Here is a 12008-nt window from a genome sequence, read left to right as displayed (position 1 = left end):
TAAGGAGGTGGCCCAGTACGGGTAGTTTAATTTTAAAAAAAAAGAAGGGTGGAGCCCACAAAGGATGTGTAGTTGCCGTGGGCGAGTGGGGAAAGGACGGAGTCCGGCTGGAAGTGGGGGGTCAGAGAAGGTGGGCGATGAGCTGGCTCGTACGCATGCGTGTTCGTACCCGCACCTCCTTCCATTTGCTGGGCCCGGTTCCTGCCGCGATGGCCCGGCCTTACCGCCGTGGCGGATCGTAAAACAATCCACGGGCCCACCGGCCCATCTGCCGTCCGGCGCCCACCGCCTGAGAATCTCTGGCCGTCCGTTGTCCGCAAAAATTTGTGGACGTTTGTGAAAAGGAACGAGAACATGTGCCGAGTGCCACCGTTCGAAAAAGCACCCCTCCAGTCGCCATGTGTCCAGCGTCTATATTACACCTTGCATCATGTTGATAATTACGGCCGTTCATTTTTAAAGCGGTGCATCGAAATAAATATTTGATGAATAAAATTTAAGTAAGTTAATGTAATTGACTGCATGCATGACCGTATGATGCACGTGATGCGTACGATATAATTTTTTCTGGGCCCAAGCAAGATATGAAAAATTTTCCGCATATCAAGTGATTTTATAATTGCGTGTCACGCTCTACATAGTTAAAATACTCCACTGTTGAATAAAATCACTCAATTTACAAAATCCTATATTAGACACTTGCAATTTAAAATGATTCTTTGTTTGTCTTATAAATTAATGCCCATAATACGAGAATCAAGTGCACTTAATTATCAAGAAAAAAAAAATATCTTACGGCGGTTCAACCATGGTTTGGACATAATTTCGTGGCATTTAGTGCAGTTTGGTCCCATAGGAGACGATTCTATCTGCTTAATTTCAAAGTAATTAGCCTATTAACTCTTGTTGTGGATTTGCTGCCAAATGAATAAACTCCCTTTTTGATCCTCCAAGTCAAAAACACACATAATATTTCCCAGGGAACACAAATGAGGACTTGCAACTATAATATAGATTCTGTACTTCAGAATAGCATTGGTCCCAAGTTGTGCCTACGCTATAGGCCTCCTTGACCATGGACTAAAGATGCTTGAAACTAGAGACAACTTGTTCCCCTTGATATTAGAAGGACAACCAGATTGGGTGGACCTCTGCATGAATAATTGTTCTAATTTTTATGCCCTCAAATTGTGGTTCGGTAAAACATGACTTCTTGCTCCAATTTTATAGTTTGCGGAGATTTCGAGCAATTGCAAGGCATTTTGATTTAAGCTCGGTGGCTCAAACCTAACGTAATGTGGCTCAAGAAAGAATCGATGTATTACAGATCGATTTGTCATCACTCTTGATACATGCATCACCTATTGTTGTAGGTGCAATTCCATCAGTCCAATCTATCCTTAAAGTATATAAAGCAGCTTACTTTCTTGACTGCAAGGAGTAGCTTGATGAGCCAGGATTATTGATTGCCCTTCACTACAATGGCAACGTTTGGTCGAGCTATTGCTCTTGCTAATGAGGTGTTGGAGAACAACAAACATGCAGGCAACTTGTAGAGCTCATGGAGCTTAGGCTCCCACCATGATCACCTTCCATTGAATTCTGCCATGTGGCCAGAGGTGAGTTTGTAATAAGAGACAATAGAGGAAGCTCATCGACTATTGCTATCTTTGACCTCTCTCCTCTTGCCATGACAGACCTTTCCCCTTTCACTATACTGCTCAAAGAGCTAAGAGCAGTGCCAGGGCCCATTTTATTGTACCAAAGTCTTGTAGGTTGAGGAAATTTGGATGGAAGGTGACTGGTCATTGAGGAAGAATACTCTCTGTTTAGAGCTGCGAGTGGATGGACTAGAAAATATAGCCCACTTCAAATTTGGATAGGGTTTGAATCACTGAATCCCTATTTCGAACCTGAATCTATGAGAATCAGTCCAGAATTAGTAAATTTCATTTTCATAGCTTTGCTCGAGGATAGGTAATCATCAATTTGTATTGTTGATTGTAATTTTCTATATGATTAGTCTGTACACTCCTACGCATAGGAGGTTGTTGCTAATATTTGTATATTTTTTTTTATTCTTAGTCTATAATATATTTATGTTATAACTGATTTGTTTATGATTTTTTAATACATTTATGCATGTTTCCTATGGTTTGTGTTTGGATTATTTTTGACTCGATTTGATTTGAAAAGTCTAATGTATTGATAACATTAATTGTAAACCTGATCCGATCATGCATGCTCGAATGGTGAGTTGGCTCCTTTTCAATTTCTGACCCAAGTCAAAGAGGGATCAAGCTTGGGGTGCAGTGATCCTCGTCCAATCTGATCCAATTGCAATCATAATGCCATTTAGTATGATTGGAGATAATGTGTCCCTTCTAGGTAGGAGGCAAACCAACATTACCAACCTACAAGTCTAGGTTATCAACATACACATTTCTCTCTTTTATTTTTTTTTTCTTTCTCGAGAGAATGCAAGGGAGATCTACCCTCTCTATAATTATCCAAATCCCAAAATTTTGAGGATACACATCATGACAAATCTCAATTCATAGCTCTCTCAAAATTTTTTAGATCTAGTTCGTTAGGTAGATTATCATCTAGAGTGATGTAAATGAGCCTACTTACTAAGGGAAAAAAGCCCAGTCCTTGCTGAGTCTGAGTTTTCAAAACTCATGTTCAAACTAGGTTGGTCAAGCCAGACCAAGATTTGGATACTGATTCGACCCAAAACTATTTGGATGGTGCAGGTGTGTGCGTGGGCGCTTATTACTAAAGCATGCTTAAGGTTCATTTTTGTTCGAGATAGATTGTTCGCTCACGATCGCATATTAAATCAAATTTTATTTTGGGATTACGATCGTGTATAAGATTAGTGGGTTCCATATTCGTGTTAGCCGGAAATCAAAACTTGATTTTGATAATATGGGTGTGGCTCCTTTTGGGCCTCTTATGTCTATTGAAAGGCGAACAATACAGCGAACTGAGTCATTTTTTATGCTAGGCATCATTCGGAAGAGTATTTTTCAGAAGATTTGGAATCGGTTCCTTTTCCTATCTGTTATGCACTTTTTTTTTTTCTGGTTTTATTGGTTCATCAGACTCAATCAAATTATTATATTTTCTACTAAAATTTATTTTTTGTTTTAAACGGTGGTTCTTTTTCTTGTTTGAATTCTATGTCGGTTGAGCCAGACCAGGATGGGGATCCAGACCGGACCCAAAACTATCGGTGCGCGTGGGCTCGCTCACGGCGCACCCGTGAGAAGGTTACGCCGCTCCCGCGCGTCGCGCGGGTTCCGGCCTTGCCTCGCCCGTTTTCCCCTACACGTACGCCTGCCGCTTCCTTTATACGACCATGAAACCTCCCGTCCACTCCTCTGGATTTGGCCGGTCCCCATCTCTCTTCCCTCCGCCGTCGCCTCCGCCGCCGGCAGCCTCCGGACACCGGCAGCTATCCCTGGTAAGCGCTCTCCCTCAATCGTTCTTTCCGTTTTATTTGGGATCGTTCGAGGCCTATACATCGCCGACGCCCGAGACGAAGGAGCTCTAGCTAGTGCCCGGTTCTCTGATGTCGAATTTTGCGGAGCATCAGCATGGGCATAGATTGAGTTAGGGTTTGGTTTTCCATTTTAATATGGTTAGAAAGAACGCGGCTGAAGAAGCGGTTCTTGCAAGGTTGTTAGGATTTAGGATTTCAGGTTTGCGGCTAGCGTTTAGTGATTAGAGTTGGATAAAAAATGGATTGGATTTATGTCTGAAAAATGGTTGCTGTTTGTACGCCAATAGCTCGACGGTTCGTGCTGTGATTTTCAATAGTTCGCGCAGCTTTATTGGTTTGTATAGCTTCTCATGGTCGTTAATTGTGTGTAAATCGTTGATGTGTTTGAATTAGTTATCAGTTGATGTAGAGTTTTTTTTTTTTTTTTTTTGAATTACAGAGAACCTTAGGTCTAGAAGATTGAAGTGCATTTGTCAATCTTGATGTTGTTTTTTTTTTATTGTAAGGTACGAGGAGATGCTCAAAATATAAAAAAAGTACAATGAGACTTATCAATATCTAATAACAATCAAAGTTGGGGATGAATCTTATCAGGCAGATGATGATGTTCATAAGCTCGTTTGCTGTGCCAACCAGTCAGCCGGCTGGTTGGCCTCCCTCTTTACATGGGTGGCCTTAAAGAAGCTCAAGTCTTCTCTTATATCACAATGTCCTTCAACAGTGGGTTATAATAAGCCACAGAGTCGTCAGATTGATTTAGACAACTTATAACAGTTGCAGAGTCCCTCTAGCCACACATAATTAGCCTGTCGATGATCGTAGGCCATAAGTGATCCCTCCCATGCTGCTCGCAACTCTGAAGCAGGACTGAAGTGGAAACAAAGGAATGAGAACCAGTGCATAGGATCCTCCCCTGGTAATATGATTCAGTACAACACCAAAGGGGGTGCACCCAACAAACTTGAATAGGATCAAGATTAGGACTCACCGAACCTAAAGTGCTCCAGTACCTCGAGTCAGTGAAGGTGCCCTGTGCTTGATTTGCTTTTGGATGTAGCCATAGTAAAAATTGAGATAGTATTCCCTTAAGTTGCCTAAAATAATCTCTGTTCCTGCTACTCCACAATAATCAACCAGCATAGCAGATGGCACCTCTAACATTAATTCTCAGCTCTTGGATCCCTAAAGAAGTAGTAGGTCATCCAGAAAACTGTAAGGAATATGAGTAGAAAGAGTTGCAACCATTGGGACCAAACCTGTTAAGCTAACCACAGCCGGTTATAATGTTGAACATCTTCCACCTCATAAGGACATAATCACAACTGTCAAGTTGCTGAGCTAGGAGATGGTGCTGAACGGGAATGCGCTTACATGGAAGCCTTCCCCATTTAGCCTTCACTAGAATAATTTCACACGAGGTGAAACTTTGACCTCCAAATCTGAGAGAAAACAGAATTATTATGATCTTGATCTTGTTGCTGAATAATTAAGCTTCTTTAACAGAAACTTTGACACTTCCACTTCTTTCCCAAACTAATCTATCAGGCCAGTTCCTTATAGGTATCAGAATGATAATGATGTGACGGACGGAGTCAGGATCAAAAGTCTGCAACAACTCTTCAATTCTCCATTGTCTATCTTAAGAAATAAAATGAGCTACCAATGCATCATCACTACGGTTAACCATATTAATATGTAGAGGAAGCCTGCTAATAAAGCAATTAAGTAGCCTTGGATCATTGAGCAGATTAATATATTCATCATCACCAATCATCCACCAGAAGCTCTCATGAATCACTGAAACACCCTTTCAGAGCCTTCCAAATTGAAGAAGAATCCCTACCTGGTTCAAAAGAAGACCAGCAGCCTTGGAACTTGTCTTTAGAATTGATTAACTGGATCCAAATAGAAACAGGCTGGAGAACAAATTGATCAGCAACCTTGGCCATAAATGCTTCTACTTCTCAAATCTTGAATTCCCAGCCTACCTGTTCCTTTTCCTGACATATAGTTTCCCAAGAAATCAATTGCAATTTTCTTTCACTAGATTCATGCCCGCAAAGGAAGGACCTAAACAACCTCTCCATTTAATCCAAAGCACTGAAAAAGGCTGCACAATTAGACAATAAGTAAATAGGAGTTGACTCAAGATACCGACTACAACTAAATCAGTCTCCTGGCCTGGGATAAGTGTTTCCACTTCCAACTATCAAGTTTCAGCTTATCAAAAATTGGATCAAGATCATTCATCTTCATTCCAGAGCTAGAAAGAGGAACACCCAAATAAGATCGGTTACACTTCACATTCCTTATTCCAAGGATATCAACAATCTGTTGCTGAACATTCTCTAGCAACTTGGGGCTAAAATATATATGTCACGTATCTAATTTCACATTCTGCCTAGATTGACCGCAATAGGTGATCATTATCTCATTTAATACCTTTGTATCATGCCATGAGGCCTTTGGATTCTAACAGTAGGTCATCAGCAAACAAGAGATGTGAAATCCAAGGTCAGTTAGAAGCTGGCTGGTGCAATCTTAAGGCACCATCAGAGACTGCAACTTGCAACAATCTCAATAACATATCAGAGCACAAAATGAATAAAAAGGGGGATAAAGGACAACATTGTTGCAGACCAATAGAGGAAGAAAACCATGGTGAAAGCATACCATTTACTAGGGCAGAAAATGTAGGGTCCTAAACACATCCCTGAATCCATCCCACAGACCGATTGTTAAAACCATAATGCCTGAGAACCACAGTCAAATAGTCCCATTTGATTTGGTCATATGCCCTCTCTTTGTCCACCTTAATCACCATATGCTGCCTTGCTATGTTATATTGTCTTGGGTTTATGTGTTGGGTGTGGGTGCCAGTCCAAGTATCGGATATTTCTATATCTAAGAATTTCCTCTTATGGAGCCATGTACACGTGTCTTATCAATGTTCGTGTTCAAGTATTGGTGGGTGCAAGTATTTTGGGCTAAATTGAAGTGTCAGGGTAACAAGCTGCCTTGTCAACTAAATGCATTATTTTCTAGGCCATCATGATATTTTCTGTTTTACTCCTGCTCTGAATAAAGGCACCTAGTTCCTAGGACACAAAGATGATAGATTTACTATATTAACTAGTAATTTTGGCTATGACCTTGTATATAAAGAGTATTATGTAAACTTTCTAATCTTTTAGTGCTGAAGCATTCTGCTTCTTAGGGATTAATGTAATAAATGTAAAATTCCAAGCTTTAGGCATAGTAGAAGTCTAAAAAAAAAAACTCTCTCATAGCTGCAATGATATAAAAAAGGCATCTCAGTGCATGAGACTTCCATATGCAGTTTTAACCCCAAGATGTAGATAGGATGTTTCTGTATTTTGAACCCATGATATCCAAGTTACAATAGAGCAACCTTACCATTGCACCAAGGTCCACACTCACAATGGAGCAATGATATCCACCTTAAAAGTACTACAGAAAGCTTCAAAAAATAGAGCCTACAAACTGCTGAATTAGAATCCAAAACCGGCAATGGCTCTTTCAATTTCATCATCAGAAACTGGCTGGCAAAGCTTATGATTCTCTGCTTCATACATTCCATGAGGTATTGGAGGGAGTTCAGCTGTAACCGAAGGCAATTGTTAGGCACAAAAAATTATAATCTGGATTGTTAAAGCATTGATGGCACAAAGCTTTGGATGAAACTTCAATTCGTTTAGGGCATTTAACGACGCATGCTTTATTTAAAGAGGCATGAAGGTAGATGAAATTAATGCTTCTGGTGCAACAATGAATGCCCTTGGGTGATAAATGCAACCTTTTTAAGTTAGCATTTGTAGTATTAAGGACCCATATTAATATCAGGTGCTGTGTCCTGCCTTGTAAATAGGAACTTGTCTGTAGAAATTGCTGTTTCTTGGCATGTATCTGGACCACATTCTCAATTCCTCATTTAAAATCTTCGTTACTTTTCTCATTTGTTTCATTTATAACCTTTATTACTTTTCCTTTTCTCATTTGTTTTGATAACTGATATGCTCTGCAATAGAAATGGAGGGAGGGGGCAGGTGGGAGGTAAAGGCATGGTTTTAAGCGGCAACACCATCTAACGAGCCCTAAAACTAGGTGATTGAGGAGAGATTGAGATGGCTAGGGGCCTAGGGCTAGGCAGGCACCCAGAATCCAAGAGAACATTGCCAGACTGTTAGATGAAAGTGCATGAAAGATGTGCTCTTGGTCATCCATCCAATTGCGCATTTGTAGATCCGTGTATGTTTATGCGTGGACATGTCCTGCATGCAGGGTATGGCCTAGAAGTTGACCTTGTCCAAATGGAGTCCTGTGTTCAGATCTTGGCAAGCGTTCCCCCAAGTAGTTAACAGGGGTAATTCTCGCATTAATTCTTTGAAAAAATTGGTGGTTCACACAGTTCTTCTCAAAAAAAAGGTCTAGGAGGCTATTCCAACGTGATTGGCTAGTTTCAACCTATCGCACCTTTAATGAAACCAGTTAAATGGTTGCTTTATGACATTTAAAGAATGATCAAAGTCTATGTTCAGGTTGCAAAGGGCCTTGGATCATTTACCTCCATAATTTATCAATTATATACATTAACTGAACAACTTATGTTTTTAAATTTTACTGCTATGTTAAGAAAGTCCATTCATCAGTAAATAAAAATACAAGTCAGGCAGTTAGCTGAAATTTTCCTGTCTCTCTCTCTTTCTTCCCATCCCTCCCTCCCTCCATTTGACATGGTAAGTTAGAAAATGAACTTATATTGGTGTATTGTCTCCAATCATGTGCTAATTCTTTGCTGATGGTCATTCCAGGCAATGGACAGAGTTCATAGGTTGGGTCAGCGCAAAGTTGTGAATGTCCATCGACTCATCATGCGTGGCACTTTGGAAGAGAAAGTCATGATCCTCCAGAAGTTCAAAGTGTCAATTGCTAATGCTGTCATCAACGGAGAGCATGCTAGCCTGAAAACAATGAACACTGACCAGTTGCTCGATCTCTTTACTTCTGCACCAACCGCCAGAAAGGTCATTTACAGTCTAATCTTTCACAACTCTTCCATATTATCATGATTTCTCGAAAGGAGGGGACTACTGGCATTCAGATATCTGGATACGCATTTAGTTTACAGTTCTATATTCTATTCTCTTTTTTTTTTGGGAAAAAATATTGAATACAACTACTTTGCTTGCTTCAACTGTTTTCTCTTGACCAAACATGAAACAGGGTAGTGCCCTTTCAAGCAGCTTCAATGGCGACCTGGGTAAAGATTCAAAATCCATGGTGGGTGGGAAGGGCTTGAAAGCCATTCTAAGTGGACTAGCGGAGCTCTGGGATCAGTCACAGTACACGGATGAATACAATCTCAGGCATTTCTTGGCAAAGCTTAATGGCTGAGTCTGGTTGCACCGCAATGTACAGTGTAAATGGGAAGAGTGAGTCTGTTGGCCTCAGATTTTGATCCGTCACCCTTGATTCTTTTGTTCTTTATACATGTCCATTGGATCATGAAACTGGCTAACTTACATGGGTTGTCTAACTATTTTTCGGGATGGTCGAGTTCCCCAAAGGACAGCAGTCACCCAGCACGTACAGGTATCGTCAAATGTCTAAACTCGAGCGTTTTGTATCCACGTTCAGCTGCTTATAATCAAGTTAGCAGCTTCATTGCTATGTGCTGATGATTCTTTTTCTTTGTGCTTCCAAGCAGTTTGAGATCGCCAGACTCCTACTATCCAGGTTGTTTAAGCCTCAGCAAGTAATGGGTAACTGTAGTTACGCCTGCTCACCAATGGAGACCTACTCTTTGATCATGCCAGTTTCTTAAATGAGTGTGTTGAAGCCCGGGCTTATTCGGAGTCCAGAACGCTTGCAACAGCGGCAGCTCGCAAACAAGATTTTGTTTTTCTTTTCTTCCCCTCTTGATGCGCTGCGCTGGATCTGTTCTCATGGAAATAAAGACAGCCCATGGAAACAAAGCAACTGGTGTTGCGAAGAATTAGGCCATACTGAGTGTGTAAGACCTAGTAAACTGGGCCCGGTCCACTTGACTAGCCCAGTCAATATAGCCTAACAAAAAAAAAAGGGGAAAAAAACTTTGCACGTGCCGCACTCATGCCGGGAGAGAAGAGGAATTCTGATGGAAGTCTTCTTCCTCTTGATCTTGCCTTAGGAGTTCTCTTCCTCTTGATCTTGCCGGATGGAATGCGACTCTAGGTCAGATTCCAGTTGTCCGGGCCTATTTAGAGACTCTTCTTGAGTCCTCTTTCTCTCCGAGCACCGATTGCCTTCGCACCATTGTTGCCATGAGACCGTTAAGGACTCTGCCACCATCAAGCGACTCCTCTCCTCTTTCTTCCGGGCTTTTTGAAACCTAGATTTTGGTCAATGATCGCTAAAATTTGGCCGAAAAGGGCAATGCCTTGTTTTCCTCTCTCATTTTGACCTTAGGCGCCACCACTACCACCCTTTTCCTCTCCTTTCTTCTTCCTTGGCTAGAGAGAGACTCTATTCTCTCTTCCTATCTCCTTTCTCTCTCTTTTCCATCCTCTCTCCTCTTATTTATCTTTCTACTGAATTTTCTTTTCTGCTCTCTCTAGAGATGATAGATGTAGTAAGATACTCCTCTTAGTTATTTTGAAACAATCCTGGTGAAGAGTCCTAATCCAAGATCGCCGGGCAGTGTGCTTACCTTCCTTAGCCCTTGCGAAATACTATAAGATATAATCACTTTCGATCTCTATTGAACTATCTGTACTCTAGTCCGAGCATGATTTGATGAAATCACCTTGATTAGACCGATCGAGATGTCAGATACTTCTGCTGGTCAGCCTTACAAGGATGTTAAAATTTAGAGTTTTTATTTTATAAAAATAAAATGATGAAACTTTAATAAAAAAATATAATTTTTGAATTTTAAGCTGTCAGAGTAGGTGCCAAAATTAATTGGACCTGAAATTGGATTGTGCTAGCAAGGTAAGTCATGCAATTTTTTTCTACATTTATTGGCAAATTATAAATATTTTTTGAATCGAATTAGTCTAAATTTATGAACTTGATGCATGGTATTTTATTATTATATATGCCTCTTTTTAGAATAATATATGCTTCTTGATTGAATATATTGATTTCGATATGGATTATGTTAGTTGATTTCGATGTTGTATGATATTATGCATGTTACGATTTGGAATACTAAATATGCTTTGAGAAAATGAGTTTTGCTTTGAAATGAATTGAATTTACATCCAGCCTTTATATCGGCACCCTACTAGTGGAAGTTATTTGCAAGTATATCGACATCCTTTCAGTGGGGGTTATTTGCTGGTATTGACACTCTGCCAATAGGGGTTATTCGCTGATATATCAACACCTTGCTAGTGGGGTTTATACGCTGGCATATTGATACATTGCTAGTGGGAGTTATACGTTGGCATATTGATACCTTGTCAGTGAGGATTATACGTTGACATATCGATACCTTACCAGTGGGGGTTATACATTGACACTTTGATGAGCTCATATTCTGCACAGCCACAGAGTATAAATGTAGTTATAGTTCATGGTTGTCGAGATGAACTTGATAATTTGAAAGAAATTGATTTACAAACAAGATTTGAAATTTGAAATGACTAGATAATATATCGATTTGGTTTTGAATCGATGTATTTTGCATGCTTAATTTTAGTATATTATTATTATTTTATTGTTTGATTTATCTAGCTAAAGTGATTATTGCTTACTAGGTTGTCTAGCTCATTATACAATCTTACTGTCCTTACAGATCCGAAGAATTGCCTCGACTCAAACATTTATCATGAGAGAGTGATTAGAGATAAGATTTTGACATCTATATTTAAACTATATTTTATTTTATAGTTGATGCAAGATTTTAGAATATTATCGGTTTTGTAAAACTTTTAATTTTATTATTTAATTAGAATTTGAATGGTATTATTTAAATTATTTCTGCTGCTTGATGTCCTGATGAGATGCCTTTCATACTCATGAGGAGAGTTTCTTATGGGTGTGCGGCAGTTGCCACGACCTCTGACTTGTGATCTCGGATCGAAGGCGTGATGGATTGGGGTTTTGAGTTGTCTTTTGCATAGAGGATAATGGCCTTACGCATGCGAGATCGTTCAATTGAACCAACCCATTCAAACAGCCCCAATCCTCCCTCCATATGAGGTCAAGTGGATGTGAGATGGAAGATCCTTCTCCATGGAAGATCGGGACCAGGGCTGGGGAAAGTGTGAATAAATATGGACAATAAGGGCATGTTTGATTTCCAAGATTCAGAATCAGAATAAATTGGAATGAAAATCGGAATGGTTATTTTTTCAGATATGTTTGATTCATGATTGGAATCAGAATTGGAATGGAATTTGAATACTAGGAAAGAGTAGTGATTAGATTTTGGAGGATTGTGGTATTTCCATTCTCTCTTAAAATGGAATGAGAATGAGACTTGTGGTGGTTC

At 40.0% G+C, this 12008-nt stretch overlaps 1 protein-coding gene across 1 annotated transcript; it reads left to right on the top strand.

The window, feature by feature from the left end:
• The first annotated feature begins 8347 nt into the window (after window positions 1-8347).
• Window positions 8348-9109, top strand: LOC120108465 (TATA-binding protein-associated factor BTAF1-like). Its single transcript, XM_039122069.1, has 2 exons — window positions 8348-8553; window positions 8753-9109. The coding sequence occupies exons 1-2, from the start codon at window positions 8401-8403 to the stop codon at window positions 8921-8923; spliced, it is 324 nt and encodes a 107-aa protein (XP_038977997.1). The 5' UTR covers window positions 8348-8400; the 3' UTR covers window positions 8924-9109.
• Window positions 9110-12008: the final 2899 nt, after the last annotated feature.

Source organism: Phoenix dactylifera, unplaced genomic scaffold (genome assembly GCF_009389715.1).
Source record: "Phoenix dactylifera cultivar Barhee BC4 unplaced genomic scaffold, palm_55x_up_171113_PBpolish2nd_filt_p 001344F, whole genome shotgun sequence".
Classification (NCBI taxonomy): Eukaryota; Viridiplantae; Streptophyta; class Magnoliopsida; order Arecales; family Arecaceae; genus Phoenix; species Phoenix dactylifera.
Note: the sequence above shows the minus strand (reverse complement) of the source record. Positions and strands in the feature narration are given on the sequence as shown.